The sequence below is a fragment of the Nomascus leucogenys genome, chromosome 8 (genome assembly GCF_006542625.1).
Source record: "Nomascus leucogenys isolate Asia chromosome 8, Asia_NLE_v1, whole genome shotgun sequence".
NCBI lineage: Eukaryota > Metazoa > Chordata > Mammalia > Primates > Hylobatidae > Nomascus > Nomascus leucogenys.
Window position 1 is genome coordinate 18,331,069 of NC_044388.1, and position 19,208 is coordinate 18,350,276.

Here is a 19,208-nt window from a genome sequence, read left to right on the forward strand (position 1 = left end):
TGGCTATTGAGACTTGAAATGTGGATAGTCTGCATTGAGATGTGCTGCAAGGGTAAAATGCACATGAGATTTTAAATACTTAATATAAAAAAACATAAAATATCTCATTAACACTTTTTAATTACACATTGAAGTGATACTTTGGATGCATTGGGTTAATCCAATTTTATTATTATAATTAATTTAATCTTTGCAGTTTTACCTTTTAAAAATGTGGCTAGTAGAAAATTTAAAATTACATTTGTGGCTTTTATTTGTGGCCCTCATTCTACTTCTGTTAGACAGCCCTGGTCTAAAACACCAAAATGTTGCACACATCCATTATTGCTCAAATGAGATTTTCGAAAAGAGAGTTTTTAAAAAAGAAAATGAGGGGTGGAGCCAAGATGGCCAAATAGGAACAGCTCCAGTCTACAGCTCCCAGCGTGGGCGATGCAGAAGATGGGTGATTTCTGCATTTCCAACTGGGGTACCGGGTTCGTCTCACAGGGGAGTGCTGGACAGTGGGTGCAGCGCACCGTGTGTGAACCGAAGCAGGGCGAGGCATCGCCTCACCTGGGAAGCGCAAGGGGTCAGGGAATTGCCTTTCCTAGTCAAAGAAAGAAAATGATAACACTCTGGCATTCATTTACTAAGAAACCTCCCTGGCAATGGAGAAAGAATCAATGCTAACATATTAGAACAAGATAGAAAGGAAGTTGGGAGAGTAGGAAGCATGACTGAATTCAGGGAGAAGAAATACCAGTTCTAAAATAAGAAAAGATTTGTTGGTTGAATGACTTCCAGTAAAATGTTTGCCTCTAATGCTTGTACTCTTCTAAAGGCACAAATTATTCTTTTTATGATCATATTTTCTTAATGTAATGCCATTCTAGCTGGGGATAGCCCATCTACAACTCTTCCTTAGTACTTTCCTGTGTATATATTGCTGACTGTTTTTATGCTAGGGAATGTTCCTCCATTGATGTGATAATTACTGCCTTATTCTCATCCTGTTCAAAGCATCTGTAGTGGTTCAAATGAGAAATACATTTCGAAGAAGAGGTGACCTCAGCTCTAGCGATTGTCTTTCAAGCTGCATTTATTATCAGGGCAACTGGACTGATTATCCCTGACCCATCTGAAAAAGTCACTTTTATCATCAGAAAGAATTTACATTCTCTCTTGTTGAAGTGATTCAATTCGCTTATTTCCTGAGAAAGATTACAGTACATTCGTGCTCTCTGCTTTATCACTATACAGCATTTGTCAGTTGTGATTTTTTATTCTGCTATGAAGGATGAAATACAATTACAGTGTTTATCAACAAAGTAGCTCTGTGGAAAGTAGAAAAAACAAACGGAGTTGGGATTGAGAGTTTTCTTTACAATAATCAAAAGCGATGACAGAAGGAAGAGAAATGAGGATGTCAAAAAATCCCTCAGAACCAACAGAAAATAGAGGTCCTTTTAGTCACTGGCAGTGTTACAGGACCTCACCACTTACCAGGGGTTTCTGCACTGTAGTCCCTTGTGCAATCGCCAGAAATATGTACAGGAAAGGGGTCCCGATCCAGGCCCCAAGAGAGGGTTCTTGGATCTTGCACAAGAAAGAATTCAGGGCGAGTCTGCAGTGCAAAGTAAAAGCAAGTTTATAAAGAAATTAAAGTAGTGAAAGTACAGCTACTCCATTGACAGAGTAGGACGTTCCCAAAAGTAAGAGGAGGAATGCATTTACCCTCTATAGTGCTAAATGCTCTATAGCGATAAAGCAGGTACAATGCTTGTATATATAGGGAGATGAGCTCTGCTACAAGGGTTTGTGATAAAGGATTGATTTCTTAATTACTATATTTTGCAAGAATTAATATTACTATCTTTAAAGCAAAATTAGAAATGCCTTTGTTTTCCAGATATAGGGATATCTGGACACTCCCAAGTCTGGGTCTGTTTAGTAAGCATTATTAATTTGTTCCCTTAACCATAAACATCTAGAGGCTAGGAATACCTAACTTTCTAGAAACACAGCCCAGCAAGTCCCAGCCTCATTTTGCTAGCCCTCACTCAAAATGGAGTTGCTCTGGTTCACACGTCTCTGACAGCAGGATTAAAAGATAATATGGGCCAGGTGTGGTGGCTCATGCCTGTAATCCCAACACTTTGGGAGGCTGAGGCGGGCAGATCACTTGAAGCCAGGAGTTTGAGACCAGCCTGGCCAACATGGTGAAACCTCATCTCTACTAAAAATACAAAAATTTGCTGGGCGTGGTGACGCAGGCCTGTGATCCCAGCTATTCAGGAGGCTGAGGCAGGAGAATTGCTTGAACCCAGGAGGCAGAGATCATGCCACTGCGCTCCAGCCTGGGCAACAGAGCAAGACTCTTTCTCTCAAAAAAAAAAAAAAAAGATATGGAAAAAGTGTTGTGAAAGTTCTTACTTTTACATTCTACCAACCCTGTATAAGGTCGGTGTTGGAGTCAAGCAATTAATAATCACAATTGGGATGGACAATTTAGCATCTAGGTCAGTGATTAGCAAATAATAGTTTTCTCATCCATGTTTGTTGAATTAGCATAAGATATTGTGGCTTATGTACTGATATGGCTGGCTACTTTATCAAGGCAGTAATTTGTCCTTTATTCTTGCTGCTGTAGATATTTTTCCCTTTCCCAAGCTAAGAAGGTAGCCACATCTTGTGTTTTTTGTTTTCGTTTTTATCTAGGTGGTTTTTGTATTGCATCAGGAAGCAGACATTGCCAAGCAAGAGAAGACAACTCCTTCTTAGCCTTTTGTTTGCAATAACCTTGGCTCAGTGAGAGTTATGTAGAAAGTAAGTGCATGAAACTTAACAGGTAGAAGCTGTGGGACCCAAGGGGAGAGGAAGATTCCTGAGACTAACAGATGGAGTCGGGTTCTGGGAGGTGGTGGGGGCGATTCTGTGCTGAGCAAAAGCATCACCCCAGGATTGCACAGTCTCAGGCTGGTGGACTCCAAGAATATAGGTCCTGGGAGCAATGGCACAGATATCCCCTGCCTACCATCGGAAGATCATGTGGGCAGGGATGGTGAACTTAACAGAGACCAGCATGGACAGCGGTCTAGAGGACTCTTCTCAGACTCCTCCCACCAGCTATTCTCTGGGACCTGAGTAGGTAGAGAACCCTACTGAGGAGTGAGATTCAATGTCCCACCAACTGGATGGCTGGGGGTTCAGGGCAGATTAAAATTGTTTAGCATAAATTTTCAGCTTGCCACAATACTACCGTCCTTGACAGTGCTTGCTTGGTCAATGCTCATCTAGAGCATAAAATGAAAAATGATTCACAGTATATGAGAGCTAGCTGTGACTTCTATGTTCATCTAATTCAGATTCTTCATTTTTAGGTTAGAAGACCAAGGTAAAAGATATAAAAGAACTAGGCCGGGTGTGATGGCTCATGCCTGTAATCTCAGTGTTTTGGAAGGCCAAGGTAGGAGGATTGCTTGAAGCTAGGAGTTCAAGACCATCCTGAGCAACATAGCGAGATCCTGTCTCTACAAAAAATAAAAGAATTAGCTGGGTGTGATGGTGTGCACCTGTGGTCCTGGCTACTTGGGAGACTGAGGTGGGAGGATTGCTTGAGTCCAGGAGTTAGAGGTTGCAGTGAGCTATGACCATGCCACTATATTCAAGCCTGGGTGACGCAGTGAGACCATGTGTCTGGGGAAAAAAAAAAGATATAAAAAAACTTGTTCTAAGTCATGAGCCCAAAGCCAGTGCAGGGCTGAGACAGTGGGCTGTCAATCCTCAGTTGAGCTATGACTAGCCCTTATGAAAGTAAGATCTTACAATTTTAAATGCAATAAAAATGGAAACTTAAAAAATACCCAGATCTGATACTTGGAGGTATCTGATAGTGGCTATGTGTATTTTCCAGTTAATCCCCACTATAGCAATTGTGAGCAGATGACCCGAGTCATACATAAAGTGGGGGATATTATAGTTTCTGAGAATTAAATACCTCTTCTGTAGACATTTTAAATATGGATATGTGTATATATGTGTGTTAATATACAGACACACAAACAGAAATCTTTCTGCTATCAAACACTGGGCAGAAATTTCTTTTCAGTTGTGTGTGTGTGTGTGCATGCATGTGCACGTGTGTGTGTGTGTATGTGTATTAAACCTACTTAATAGCTAAATAAAAAGTTTATTTATAATTTATGATTGGGTCTTCTTTCATAAGAATCGACCTGTATAATAATACTTCTAGTCTAACTTCCCCCAATATCCAGTATTTTTCTAATCTATGTCTTTGTCCACCTTCTCACCCTTCACTCTTTGCAGGTAAAAGGCTGATTGGAGTTTGGCTTCTTATTTCTCTCTGGACAACTGTGGCGGAGAATACAACCATCCTATGCATAACAGCCTCTTTCTAGCTGAACAAGCAGCCTGCACTACCATTCCATTATGAGAAGACCTAGGTAGCCTGAGTGTTCATCCAGCAGCAGTCTGTGGGTCACTGTGAGTTCAGACCCTGCTCTAGGCACATTCAAAAGGCAGGGTGTGAGGACGGCAATGCCCACATGGCAAAAGCCTGTCCTTTAGATGCGGCACCACTGAGAGATGCTGTGTCACAGGAGGTTGGCCTGGCTTATCCAGCTGCCTGTTCAGATGTTCCCATAGGATTCTCTCTGCCGGCAGAGTCCACGGCGAATGTGGATAAACAGCAGTACCATTAGGACAGCAGATATCAGGCAAAAGGCAACAGCAAAGATGACCTTTAGAACTGTGGGAAAATAGGAAAAGTATTAATGTAAAATTAATGCATTAGGAAAATATGAAGATCACATGTGAGTGTTGCTTTCTGCCTTAATTGCAAATTTCAGAGGAGTTGCTAAAGAGGCCTTGAACTCAGCATTGTGTGTGTGGTTAAAAAGAGCACAGGACTAGGAGTCAGGGGATGACCTAAGTTCCAGTTCCAGCATAACCTTTGACCCTTCAGATTCAGCTCCCCACTGAAAAGGGAGGGTAATTAGCTGGAGTATTTCTAAGTCTTCTTATAGCACTAACTTTATGCATTTTTTATAGTTAAATTACCAATTGTCCATGGTCTCAGGGTCAAAGGAAATTCTGAATGCTCAACTGCAATCAATTGGATCTAAAACAAATGAAATCCTTCGATTTTTAAATTTGATTTTTAGGTAAATATTTGTTAGAGAGGAGATCTTGTGCACATTTTGTCTATGGCAAACATTTCCAGCATAACTGTGTACTATTTCTAATATGTACCTTTATTTACACATATTCCTTTGATAGCTGACCAGTAAAAGCAGATATTTGGGGCCATTTCGTAATGAGATGCTAATTCATTATTTCATCTAGAAAGTTACTCTCCTACACACGCACCCTAGTCCACTATAGTATACACATCATAAATACCAGTTTGTACCATCTCTAAATGTATGTCTTTTCATTGTAAAAATATAGGGTTTCTTGTTGGCTTAGGCAATGGGAGAGCAAACATCCCTCTGATCCCATCAGCTCTTTCTACAGAACCCTAGTGCACCATAGAACACAGGTGAAAATCACTGATTTCACCTGACATTATCATTAAGAGAATGAGGAAAATAAGAAGCAGAGCAATTAGATAATCTGGTTATGGTTAAGCAGATAATCGTATTGGGGTTGGGATCTTATCAGTCTCATGATTTTAAAAACCATCTATTCAGTAATTACTTCCAAATATAAATCTCCAGCTCTGACATCTGTCTTAAGCGCAAGACTCATATATCCAATTGTATACTTGATATGTTTCTTTAGATATCTAATAGGCATTTCAATCTCAAGTTCAAAACTGAACTCTTGATCTCCCCATCCTCATTCCCCACACCAAATCTGCTCTTCCCAGAGCCTTCCCTCTTCTCAGTTGTTGGAAACTCCCTTCTTCTGTTGGCTTAGGATAAAACTCTTGGAGTCTTCTTTAACTCCTTTATTTTTCTCACAGCTTACACTATCAGGAAATCCTATTGGTCCTACTGAAAAATATATCCCAACACTGACTTCTTTTCTTCTCTGCCACCACCCTGCTTTGAACCACCATCGTCTTTTGCCAGGATCACTATAATGGCCTCTTATTTGTTCCCTTGTTTCTACCTATCCTTTCTCCTTTGTAATTTTTTTTTTTTTTTGAGACAGAGTTTCACTCTGTAACGCAAGCTAGAGTGCAGTGGCATGATCTTGGCTCATGCAGCCTCGACTGCCCAGGCTCAAGTGATCCTCTCACCTCACCCTCCCTAGTAACTGGGAATACAGGCATGCACCCCCATGCCTAGCTAATTTTTGTATTATTTGTAGAGATGGGGTTTCGTCATGTTGCCCAGGCTGGTCTTGAACTCTTAAGCTCAAATGATCCATCTGCCTCGGCTTCCTAAAGTGCTGGGATTACAGACGTGAGCCACCACACCTGGCCACAAGGCCACAATCCTTTTTTTTTTGGGAGGTGGAGTCTTGCTCTGTTGCCCAAGCTGGAGTGCAGTGGCACCATCTCGGCTCACTGCAACCTCTGCCTTCCAGGTTCAAGGTTCTCCTGCCTCAGCCTCCCAGTAGCTGGGATTACAGGTGCCTGCTACAATGCCTGGCTAATTTTTTTTTCTATTTTTAGTAGAGACGGGGTTTCACCAGGTTGGCCAGGCTGACCATGAACTCCTGACTTCAGGTGATCCACCCACCACCACCTGCACCTCCCAAAGTGCTGGGATTACAGGCATAAGCCACCGTGCCCAGACCACGATCCATTTTTAACACAGCAGTCAAATGACTTAAAGTCAAATCATGCCACTTCTCTCCTTAAAACAAAGTCTGCAATGAATGCTCATCTCAATTGGAATAAAAGCTACAGTTCTAATGATGATAGTTTATGAGGATCCACATCATCTGTCTCCTATGAGTCCCCTCACATTTCTTCTCCTATCACCTTCCCTTCACTCACTCACTTCTGGCCTCATAAACTTTATGCTGTTCTTCAGACATGCCAAGCAGGCCTGCCTTAGTGACTTTGCTATACCTGTTATCACGGCCTGAATGCTCTCCCACACATCCCTTGCTTTCTTTGCCTAAATCTCATCTCCATGGGACCTTCCCATTTAAAAGTGCATCTTGTACATCCTCCTTCACTTCACCCCAAATTGGCCATTGTGATCCTCATCTTCCAAAACACTTATTATGGTTATTATTTGTTATCTATCCCTCTCTCCCTCTAGTAGAATACAAGCTTCACAAAGGCAGGAACTTTTGTCTTTTTTGTTCATGAATGTATCTCAAGCACTGAGAACAGTATCTGGCACATAACAAGTACTAATAAATGTTTGTAGAAAAAAATTAATGACTTAGAACTTATAAGTTCCCAACTCTTAGTCCAGTATTTTCTGATGATGCCAGGATACTTCTTAGCATCATGAAAAGGTGATTTTAAGTTATACCCTGAGAGACAGTCTCATTAGAACTGCAGATAGATTTAATATAAGTTTAAGGGAACTAAATGAAATTGAAGAGGGAAAGAAAGGACTCATTGGAAATGAGGAAGGCAGATACTAGTGATCCTTAAAAATCTATTTTCATGGCTGACTCTGTATTTAGAAATTTATTTTCAGTTATTTTTATGGGCTGTGTTGTCATAGCAGTCTGATGGAACATGCTTTTCTGCTCTTTATCCTTCCTTCTTTCCTCTCTAGATATGTGGTGAGCACACATGTACCAGGTAGGCTGTACTGGATGCTGAGGTTCCATAATCTCTGCCCTTGAGGAGCTCAGTGTCTAGCAGGAGAACCAGAAAGGTAATTACAAGATACTGCGATAACTACTAAAATGGAGGTGCAAAAGAAATACTGTTGAAACAAAGAGAAAGTTGCAGTCAACAGAGTATATTCTATTTGAAAGAGAAAGAGTTTGGAAAGTCTTCTGAGAATTGAGCTGGCCTGCAAGGTGAGTAAGACTTTGCCACGAGACAGAAAGAGTTTCACAAGGGCATGTTTAGGACATAACGAGGAGTTACACGTGACTGGAATACAGGCTTCAGGGAGGTGAAACCACATGTGTAAATGGGGGGCCAGTTTTTTTTTTGTTTTTGATTTTGTTTTTTGAGATAAGGTCTCACTCTATTGCTATGGCTGGAGTCCAGTGGTGCAATCACTGCTCACTGCAGCCTCAACCTTCTAAGCCTAGGGTGATCCTCCCACCTCAGCCTCCCGGGGGAAGCTGGGACCACAGATGCGTGCCACCATGCTCGGCTAATTTTTTTTTTTGTACTTTTTGTAGAGATAGAGCCTCACTATATTAGCTGGGCAGGTCCTAAACTCTTGGGCTCAAGCGATTCTCCCACCTCAGCCTCTCAAGTTGCTGGGATTACAGGCATGAACCACTGTGCCTGGCCAGGGGCCAGTTTTTAGAGTGCTTGGTTTGACGTGGGGCAAATGGAAGTCATCAGCAATTATTACATATGGAAGAGATACAACCCACTCTGTGTTTATTTTATTTTTATTTATTTATTTATTTTTTGAGATGGAGTTTCACTTCATTGCCTAGGCTAGGGTGCAGTGGCACGATCTCGGTTCACTGCAACCTCCGCCTCCCAGGTTCAAGCAATTCTCCTGTCTCAGCCTCCTGAGTGGCTGGGACTACAGGCGCTTGCCAGCATGCCTGGCCAATTTTTGTATTTTTAATAGAGACGGGATTTCACCTTATTGGTCAGCCTGGTCTTGAACTCCTGACCTCAGGTGATTCACCCCTTTGGCCTCCCAAAGTGCTGTGATTATAGGCGTGAGCCACCATGCCTGGCCAACTACTCTGTGTTTAAGAAAAACAAAAAATGTGGAAAAGATAGGGTCGTGGAGATACATTAGGCTTGATAGAGAACTATTGAAAATACCTTTAATATGACACTCAGGGCTTAGAACCGCAATTGTGGCCCTGGGAATGAAGAGGAGGGAATTCAAGAGATGCAGTAGAATTAACAGGCTTTAGTAACAGGCTACATATACTGGTAAGGGAGGAGTTGTGGTCAAGGCAATCTCGTGGCTTCTTGTTTGAGTGACTGAGAAGATAAATTGAGATTGGGACCACAAAAAAGAATTGGTTTGGAGTAAAGAAGATAATTTATTTTGTCTCCAGTGTGGGATTGAGACAGGTTATTATCCTGATAGAGACTATCAGTAGGCAGCTTGACAAAACAGGTCAAGAATTCTACAGTTAGATGTGGAAATAAGGTTCGTAGACCTAGAAGACAGAGGCCTGGGTATACTGGCTCATACTGAATGTGGAATGAGGAACCCGAGAACAAAGAAAAGACTCAGGTGAGCGCGTGTGCCTTCTCTCCCTGTGATATTTATTTATTTATTTTTAAATGATATGCTCCTTTGTACTGTAAAATATTTCAGGAGTTTAGCAGAGCATTGTCCTAGACACTGAGAAAAGACAGCATAATCAATTATATCTTACTACAAAGAGATCTAGTACAGGTAATGACTGAAAAGAGTCTTCCTAAAGCAAGAAGCCAGTTACAGCATCTGTCCTCTGCCTAAAACCTTCCCATGAGCACAATAGCTCAACTTGACCTATGGAGCGCTTAGTGCTTGCCTCTGCAGCCTCAGCTCTCCACACATTCACTAGACTTTTTCCAGTTCCCAAAGTGCTCTATGCTGCCTTTAGCCTCTTGGCCTTTATGCATTCTCCTCTTTTGTCTGTAACATCCTCCTCTCTCCTCACCTTCATTCACCTGCTTAGTACCATTTCTCCTTCAGGTTTCAGTCTGAACATCACTCCTCCAAGAAGCCTTCTCTGACCCATTAGGCTAATTGCCTCTGCTGTGTTTTCTCCTGTATGCCCTTCATCGTAGAATTCACCATACTTTGCTGTTAGGGCTGATTTAATTATTTATTTCCTTGTCCACCCCTCCTTTCTCCATAAGGTCTGCAAGCCATATGGGGACAGTCTTCTTGTCTGCTGCTGTTTACTTAGCAAGCTTAATGCTTGATACATAGGAAAATACTGAGTACATAAGAGGTACTCAGTAAATCTATTGCTTATTAAATAATCATATATCTTGACCCCCCAATCCTATTTTTGGAAATTGGTCTAAGAAAGTAGTCTATAAGACACTGTGGAATGAAAAGTGAGTATGATATGGTAGAAATAGGATGTTGGAAAGTGTTAGGCTTGAATCCTGATCCTATTACTTGTGGCATGTTATCTTCTGAGGTTCAGTTTTCTTCTCTGTAAATTGGGGATACTAATAGCTGCTTCACAATGAAAGAAAGGCCACTGAATTAGACACTGATGGCTTTCAAAAGAGAAGTTAAAAACAAAAGAGATGACAGAAGGGTGGACATAATTTTACAGAATAGTTAAGACGTAAGATGGATGTGAGAAAATAGTACAAGAACATGTAAATCATTAGTTCACGAAAATTGAGATTGAAGAGAGTGAGGTGGAATAAGCACTTGACAGTGTTTTGATGAGAGGATATTGGGCATTTTCATAGTATAAGGGAAGGAGCCAGCGCAGAGGAAGAAAGTGAAGTTAGCCAAGAGATTCCCTGGGGTCCTGAGGAGACTGTGGAGATGGGCTCACACTCACAATGAGGTCAGCCCACGCAGGGAGGAACGTGGTTTCCTGAGGGACAGCAGCAAAGGAAGGTTAAAGCTACTGAGATATTTTTGAGATTGTGAGAGTAGAACTTAAAGGACTTATCAATAGATTATCTTGCTTATAAGAATAAAGAAAACAAAATGGAATCAGACATTTGGGACAAACAGGCCTTCCTGCAGGGAGTAGGAAAAGTGTTCAGTAGGGGTGAATACATTTACCAAGAAACATTGAGAGACTCAGTTGAGGATGGAATGGAATGTCTACATTCATCGTTTGAAATAGTGACAATAGGCTTGGACTTTTGCTTGCTTCAGCTCTACTTACAGATCAGAATGAAAAAACCATGTGACTGGCTTGATCTAGAGGCTTAGATATTGGCATGGTGAGCAGTGTATGGGACAGGTCATTGTTATAGCTGTCAGAATTGCCTAGGTTTAGGGCAGGAGTGGAGTGAGGATTGAATCGGAGCATACCAAAGCAAGTTGCCAATGTCTTTAGCAAATGATGAGATATATTCCAAGAAACTGAAGATAATGGCAACAAGAATGAGGGAACAGGTGTTTTAATCAGATATCAGAGGGAGGAGCAGTGCTGGATATCATTGAACAAGGGATATCATTGAACAAGGGATATCACTGAACAAGGGATATCATTGAACAAGGGCTTTTAATAGCAATGGAGGAACATGAGAATCGCAGAACAACTATGCTGAAAACAGAAGTCAAATACTACAGACATGTTGGCACATACAAATGTGTATATGGCCAATGATTGGGTCTCTACAGTATAGTCACTTTTGAGGCTCATTCATAGCTTCTCTCTAATTTACAAATAAACTGAGTTCCAGGTTTCTGATATCTGAGCTCAGCCACAAGGAAGTCATGCTAGGTATGCAGGGCTGGACATGTATTCAGTTAGCAAATATTGATTGAAGGCACAAGGTTCTAGGCGTTGTCTACTGGCTGAAGACTCAAAGAGGAAACATGTATGGATCCTGCCTTTAAGAAGCTCAAGGTTGAATCTTGGGCATGTGTATTTGTGCTGTAGATTCTCAGCTTTACAAAGATAACGAGAGAAAACTGGGACTTCTCACCAGCAAGTCTCCTTCTTGTGAAATAATTAGAGTTGAACATTGAGATGGGAGTGGGAGAGCACTAGTGAAGGAAGTCTGAATGTTTTAGTAAGATGTTGGAATTAAAGAAGCAGTCTGACAAATTTTATTATTTTCAAGCAATGTGCTATGGCCTTAGACTTGTGAATTTTCCAGCAAAGACTCTGGTGAATTTAATTGATACGATCTGGAATCTGGTTAAGTGAGCCTACTGGCACTAGCTAAATACACTGCTTATAGTTATGGATAGAATTTCATGGGTGGAACCCCCTACTCTAAGGAGTAGGGTTGCAAAGTATCTTGTACATATAGGACATATCCTATATTTAATGATTTTGTCCTGCTTCCTGTATCGTCTTTTTCAGAACATCCTAAGTGTCCTGTATTGTTTTTTTTTCCAATGAATTACAAAAATTTGGCAGTTACAGCCATTTGTCAAATTTGTCTAGGCATCCTGTACTTTTATTTGCTAGATTTGGTGGCCAAACTAATGAGCCACTCAACCCCTACAATCTCCCATGTTTCAGCCTTCTCTGTAGTATCTCTCTTCTAAGGTGAGTGGCCATCCAGCCTAACGGGCACTTCTTACCTCAGGAGTTTCCCAACACTGAACGAAAATCTGTCTCCCTGAAATTTTTACCTGCTGCCCCTCGCATCCCTCTTTAAGATCATACTGAATAAATCTAATCCTTTTCTTTACAGAAGTTCAAATATCAAACTCACTGTATTAGAGGCCATCTTATGTCACAGCCTCTTAACAAACTTTCTATGAGCCCAAACCAGTGGTGTGCTGATAGGATTTGTAGCATTTAATTTCTTTGGTGAAAATACTCCTGCCACACTGGAGCTGCCCAGGTGAAGTGGTTGAACTGAGAGTTGGGAACTGATGTACACATTCCACTCTTGAGATCTGTATGAGAGGGCTGCAGCACATCAACCCTTACATTTTTCTTTTATTAACATTTTTTGCTGCTTAATCATATTTCACTCTACCTGCATATTGTTATTTGTGTTTTGAGGGAAAGAATTCTGCAAACATACCACAGGTAGATTTGACAAGAGGAGGTGAGAGACTATGGAGAATGAAGGAGAAGGTAGGGTAAAAAATAACTCCTAAGTTACTGGGTATTGCTGCTCATCAAGATAGACAAGAGTAGGGTCAGGGGAAAAGGTAACAAATTTATTTATTTATTTAGACAGAGTCTCGCTCTGTCGCCCAGGCTGGAGTGCAGTGGCGTGATCTCGGCTCACTGCAAGTTCTGCCTCCCGGGTTCACGCCATTCTGCTGCCTCAGCCTCCTGAGTAGCTGGGACTACAGGTGCCCGCCACCATGCCCGGCTTTTTGTATTTTTAGTAGAGATGGGGTTTCACCGTGTTAGCCAGGATGGTCTCAATCTCCTGACCTCGTGATCCGCCCACCTCGGCCTCCCAAAGTGCTGGGATTACAGGCCTGAGCCACCACGCCCGGCCTCAAACTGATTTTACATGGTACAGTTGCTACCTTCTGCAGAAAGCCTCTCCTGACCTTCCTTACTTCCCCCACTCCAAATCTGGGTAACTCTTGTTCCCACAGTAATCTGTGTAGTCATAAGACATAGCCCTGGTTTTTCTGTGTTGTGCAGTATGTATCTCTTTACTTCCCTAGTATATTGTGCACTTCCTGAGGGTGTTTCCTCAGCAAATTCCATCTTAAATAGATGAGGCAGAGCCATCCACAGCTTCACCTTTATCTGAAGTGGTAAAGTCCAAACTATATTTTCAATGTAAAACGTTCATTTAAGCCAGTCAAATCATTTTACTTTATATCAATATTTTCCATCTTGTTACACTAAAACAAAAACCCCAAACCCAAAGGGAGCTCCTGAAATCTGCCTAGAGGAATTTTATTCTAATTAAACACACACACATACATTTTTCAAAGTTCATTATAAAAGCAATGCTTTTGAACTTCCTAATAATGACTTTATTCACTGTTATACATTTGGCTCACTGCTAGAAGACAGTTACAAGCATAGGAAATGGACCCAAGGACAAACATTTACTTGGGAAAGAAATAAGACAAAGAAGCATATCAATTGATGTCTTTGTCAGTCATTCTGTGACCAACCAGGAGCGGGGATGGCTTTGCTCTGGATTCTGGCATCCAGTAGAAACCATCTCTAGATACCATCTCATCTTTATCCATAATGGTAATAGAGCACAGTGTTCTCTAGACATGTTGATCTGCCACATGGCAAAGCTATAACATGATTTCTTCTTGCAAAGTGGGCAGTTTCAGCGGGACCTTAAGTTTGCTTAGGTTTTCTGAAGATACTGGCATTAAAGACTTACACATTCCTTTTGTCCTCCTAACGCATTTCGTAACCAGACTCTCGACATTCCAATAAGTTTTGAACTTGCAGGCACTTAGAATATAATTACATTTCTAATTTTGTTTCAGTTTGATATGTGTCACTTCCTTCCTTCCTTTTTTTGGTAGAGACAGTGTCTCACTATGTTGACCAGGCTGGTCTTGAACACACCAGGCCTAATGTGATCCTCCTGCCTCAGCCTTCCAAAATGCAGGGATTACAGGTGTGAGCCACTGTGCCTGGCCTATACTTCCTTTCTTAAATCAACTTTATTTTTATTTATTTTTATTTATTTATTTATTTATTGAGACAGGGTCTCGCTCTCTTGCCCAGGCTGGAGTACAGTAGTGCACTCTTGGCTCACTGTAGCCTTGACCTCTGGGGCTCAAGTGATCCTCCTGCCTTAGCCCCACAAGTAGTGGGACTATAGGCACACACCAGCATGCCCATCTAATTTTTTGTATTTTATGTAGAGACAAGGTTTCACCACGTTGCCCAGGCTGATCTTGACCTCCTGAGCTCAAGTGATCCGCCCACCTCGGACTCCCAAAATGCTGGGATTATAGGTGTAAACCACCATGCCTGGCCTTAAATCAACTTTAGACTCAACATCTCTTATCACTGGAGCTTCTAGAGAAACTCCATCAAGTGGTGCTCTATTTCCTGATGTGTTGTGCCCAAATAGCTTGTTCTCATCAGATGACTTATTTGCTATGATGTATATACTTCAAGAGCTGCTATATGTATTACATACATCAAATCTTTCTGTAAAGTTTGATTTTTGTTTCTTTAAAAGGAACATAAATGTCCCAGGACCAAGGGACACAAAGAGGTTTTTAATTTTTAGTTCTGTAGCTTCATATATTTTAACAGAAATATAAAAACAGATAGTAGCAGTTTTCCAGTGGAGAAAACTTTCCAGATGTCTCCACTGTATCTCCTTTCTTTACCTCTCCTTGAGAGAAGGCTGGAACTGATAGATAAATTGGTTTTTTGCCCATCAGCCTATTCACCTCTTTCCTTCCTTGTTCCCACCCTAGACTGTGGGGTTTTTTTTTTGAAATCTGTTCCATTTCAGACATTTAAAGAACAGCCTTATCTAATCCTGCTCAAGCAAAATCTCAGAATCCTTAAATACAAAAGGTCCTGTGTGGCCAGTCATATAGTTCATGGCAACTCTATGAACTTTGACCTAAGTTTTATCTCTGATTATATTTTGGCACTGCTGCCCCTTTACATTAACACTGAAAAACAAAAGAAAACTTAGCTAAGTTTTATGGCAAGTGGGGGCAGGGTCAGGTGAAGAGGTAGGAATTGCCTGAGGTCGGGGGTCCCTAAAACATACAATAATCATCCAAAGCCCATTTTCCTCAAAGCTGGGGGATAATGGCCAAAGTATGTTCTCAAAGCATCATCTGCCCTGAGAAAGGGCAGCTACTCTTTCTGCAGAGATCTCTGTGCACACTAATCTGTACTGTCCTCAGTACCTTGATGGCTGTTTGTGGTCATACACTCCGTGGACCAGTCTTGAGGGATCACAGGACCAACCAGCTCAGCAAACCTCTCCAGAGGACAGCTGGGGCTGCAGCCAGGTAGCACGAGGGGATACGGCTCGTGCTGCGTCTCATTCCGATAGTACATCTCCACAAAGTACTCCCTGGCAGACAAAGGCAGAGGAGAGAGCTCTGTTAGTTCTGTGTTGTTGAACTGCCACTGAATTTCTTTCCACCTGGACTATTACATGCCAGCTGAGGGACTAATGGAAAAACTTACGGGGAGATTTTAGCCAACTTAAGTGTGTAAATGGGGAGACTGGGGCAGGAGGGACAGATTTGCAGGGTGGAAATGGGAGGGCTGGTTTGTTAGATGAACAGGGACATAGGAGGTAGGCACCAGGATGCTAAATCAGAGGAGGTGGTAAGAAGTGATGGTTGCAGGGAGCTGGGTGGGACTTTGAGCCTTTGGATAAGAAGTGGGAGGCAGGTGGGGGTGTTGGGTTTTCCTTCTCCTCCTCCCTTCTTTTTAGGCTTCTCATTTGCTGCCCCCCCCTTTTTTTTCTGTTTTCCTACTTGAATATTTCTTTCAGTCCTCTTTCTGAATGTATCTCCCCTCTCCTTAACTAGGCCATAAACATGGAACTGAATAATATATAACATATGTGCTTGAATATACAGCAAGACTTTATCAGAAAATTATCCCTCAGAAAAAAGATGTGGGTATGTGTTCCAGTCCTTCCACTGTGTCACGTTAAGGAGAGCTCTCTCAATGCTTTATCTCAAAAAAACAATGTACTATTTGGGAAGGTCCAATGGTGTAAACTGACCTCAGTTAAACCAGCATGAGTTGCTTATGGAAGCCATTTGCTAGTCAAGGAGGCAGGAGGGGAACTCAAGTAGGATTTAGTGATCCTTCTTTTGGTGGTAACCTTACAGTGACTACTTTTGGATGTCATTATAAACAAGCCTGTGAAAACATCACTTTAAAAAGCCATATAAACATAGTAACTGCAAATATTCACTTATAAGATGTCTATAAGGCCAGGTGCGGTGACTCACGCCTGTAATCCCAGCACTTTGGGAGGCCGAGGCAGGTGGATCACGAGGTCAGGAGATGAAGACCATCCTGGCTAACGCAGTGAAATACCCCATCTCTACTAAAAATACAAAAATTAGCTGGGTGTGGTGGCGCATGCCTATAGTCCCAGCTACTCGGGAGGCTGAGGCAGGAGAATCACTTGAACCTGGGAGGTGGAGATTGCAGTTAGCTGAGATCACGCCACTACACTCTAGCCTGGGCAACAGAGCAAGACTCCATCTCAAAAATAAAATAAAATAAAATAAAATAAAATAAAATAAAATAAAATAAAATAAGATGTCTATAAAACTTACAAAAACCTCCCTAATATGTACTATGAATGGATACTTATATCTTGGAATAACCGTTTCAGTAACAGCATCTTCTGTCTTAAGACGATATGGCCTAGATGACTAATACTCCATCAAACTCCATTATTCTCTTTCCATAGAATTGAATTATGGCTCAGAAGTGACCACATTGCCAAGACTCCCTTGTACCTAGGTAGGACCAAGTCACTAATTTAGCCAGTAGAAAGTGAGAAGAAATGATATGTGTCCCTTTTAAAAGGCTGACGTGGTTGATAAGCAGGTTGCTGCCTCTACCCTTTCATTCCTTTCTACAAGCTGCCTGCAAGTGAGCACAGCACTCTTGAAACCGTAGGTCCAAAGAGGGAACCCTGGGTGCCTGAATCACCACGTGTGAATCACATCTATTAATGTACACCTGCAGTGTACTGTTAGATATTGGGTTAAGAATTCAAAAATCTGAGGTTCATCTATATAGAAGACAAAATTGTCTTTATTAGTGAATATATCTGGGAAACAATTTTAAAAGACTCAAAATTGGCTTTAGTGGTGAAGACACAAGCCAAAGATGCATACAAAGAGTTTAGATAAGATCATTTTATAAAATGTAAAAGTGAAACAAAGCAATATTAACTTAATGAATTATTTTATATAGTCTATGATTTTAAATCTCTGTATCTAACCCAAAATTAAATCTTTAAAGTATATTTTTAGCTACCTTTTCTACAACATGAACAGTTTAAGTATTTAAGATGGTTGAAAATCTAAAATATTCTCTCTTTCTGTCTCTCTCCATATCTTCTCATAAGAAAATGTGAGATCACTTCACAGTCAGGATCACCTAATAAGCAGGCTTAGACAGAATTTGTTAACTCGAAGCCTCCTTGTTCCTAATTTAAAAGCAATCACGTTTAACCTTTGATATTTCCCTGGAGTGCCAATAAACAAAAATCCTAATATAACAACAAATTGGACTTGACCTTTACGTGGCCCTTGGTTAATTTTTTCTGTATGTCACTGCCTTTCAGTTGAAAAAATACTCCATACTTGATTCGTAATATAGATTTAACTCAGGGTGGTAAAAGAAGGCAATTCAGTGGGAGAAAATGCTTCTGTGCACCAAGAAAGCAGGCTCTGGACCACTGGGGTCCAGAAACCAGAGAACAGGGAGGTACGAGTAGAGTCAGTAACTTCTCTTGTCTTATCCCAAAGGAGATGGTGCCTGTCCCTGAAACTGATCCTGGAATTTGGTTGGATTTACTAACTCTGTGCCCAGAGCTGGCCTTCTGATGGGCAGACTTGTGCCGGGCTTGTTATCAAGAGAGGGTTTTATGTCTCTAGTCCTTTCATTCCCATTTTCTGCTCTATTTGGCCAGTCTCCATTTTGTGGGTCTTATCTCTCCACTCTGACTCTAGATATTTGAGAGCAAGGTTAACTAAGACCACATTTTAGTTCTAGTTCATTGTGCCTGACACCCAGTTAGAGGTTCAATAATGAATGTATCTACCCATCCCTAACTGTGCAGAACTCACTTCTTTGTAAGCAGTGAAGATACTGGTTGAGAATGAAGTCTCTGTGCTGTTATTTTCTTACTCTACAAATTCAGAGGCCAGAAAGCTACATCCAAGACTACAAAATTTGCAAGATGAAATATAGGGCCCATTGTTTAAACATTATTACAATTTAAAGATGGCCACAGCAGATCATTAAAACAAGCATGGGCTCTTTTGAGCCAGGTCCCCATGTAACTGCACAATCAGGTTGGTGTGCAGCTATTGTGAATGCCTTGAGGGAAGGGCAAATTAGATCTCCCTGACTAATCCTGAAACAAACTCTGGGGTCACTGCCTTAACTCAGCCCTTTCCTTGCTCTTATTTCACTAATAATATCCCATGAAGTATGGTGACTTGTTCCAAACACCTCCTTCTTCTCCTCCCAATGAGAATGTCATTGTCACAGCAGATAAATATTTTGGTATGACCTTGGCTGTGATAATCAATTCTTCCCCAGTTTTTCCAGGACGTTCCTGGTTTTAACAATGAAATTCACACGTTCTGAGAACACCAGATTTCATGGGTCAATTCTAGTGAACTGGGACATTTGGCTACGCTAACTTTGACCCTTCTAATAGGTTCAAGCTAAGCCATGGTCACCTGGGGAGGGCCACACCAGGTCACAAAGAGGTAGACACCAGTTAGAAATTGTACTTTAAGAATCTTGACTTGTGGATATGAATCATCAGAAGCTGAATGAATATG

The 19,208-nt window shown here is 41.3% G+C and overlaps 1 protein-coding gene across 2 annotated transcripts in view; it reads right to left on the reverse strand.

Annotated features, from left to right (window-relative positions):
- Positions 1–4,155: 4,155 nt before the first annotated feature.
- Positions 4,156–19,208, reverse strand: part of ACPP (acid phosphatase, prostate) — a 45,729-nt gene continuing 30,676 nt past the window's right edge. Inside the window, exons 10-11 of one of the 2 annotated variants that reach the window (XM_030816827.1) lie at positions 15,555–15,724; positions 4,156–4,750 (exon numbers count right to left, since the gene is read on the reverse strand). In XM_030816827.1, coding sequence (XP_030672687.1) covers positions 4,632–4,750; positions 15,555–15,724 — 289 coding nt within the window. In that variant the 3' untranslated portion in view covers positions 4,156–4,631. Of the gene's footprint in view, positions 4,751–13,575; positions 15,725–19,208 lie in introns of those variants that run through there. The other variant, XM_030816828.1, reaches the window with a different exon arrangement.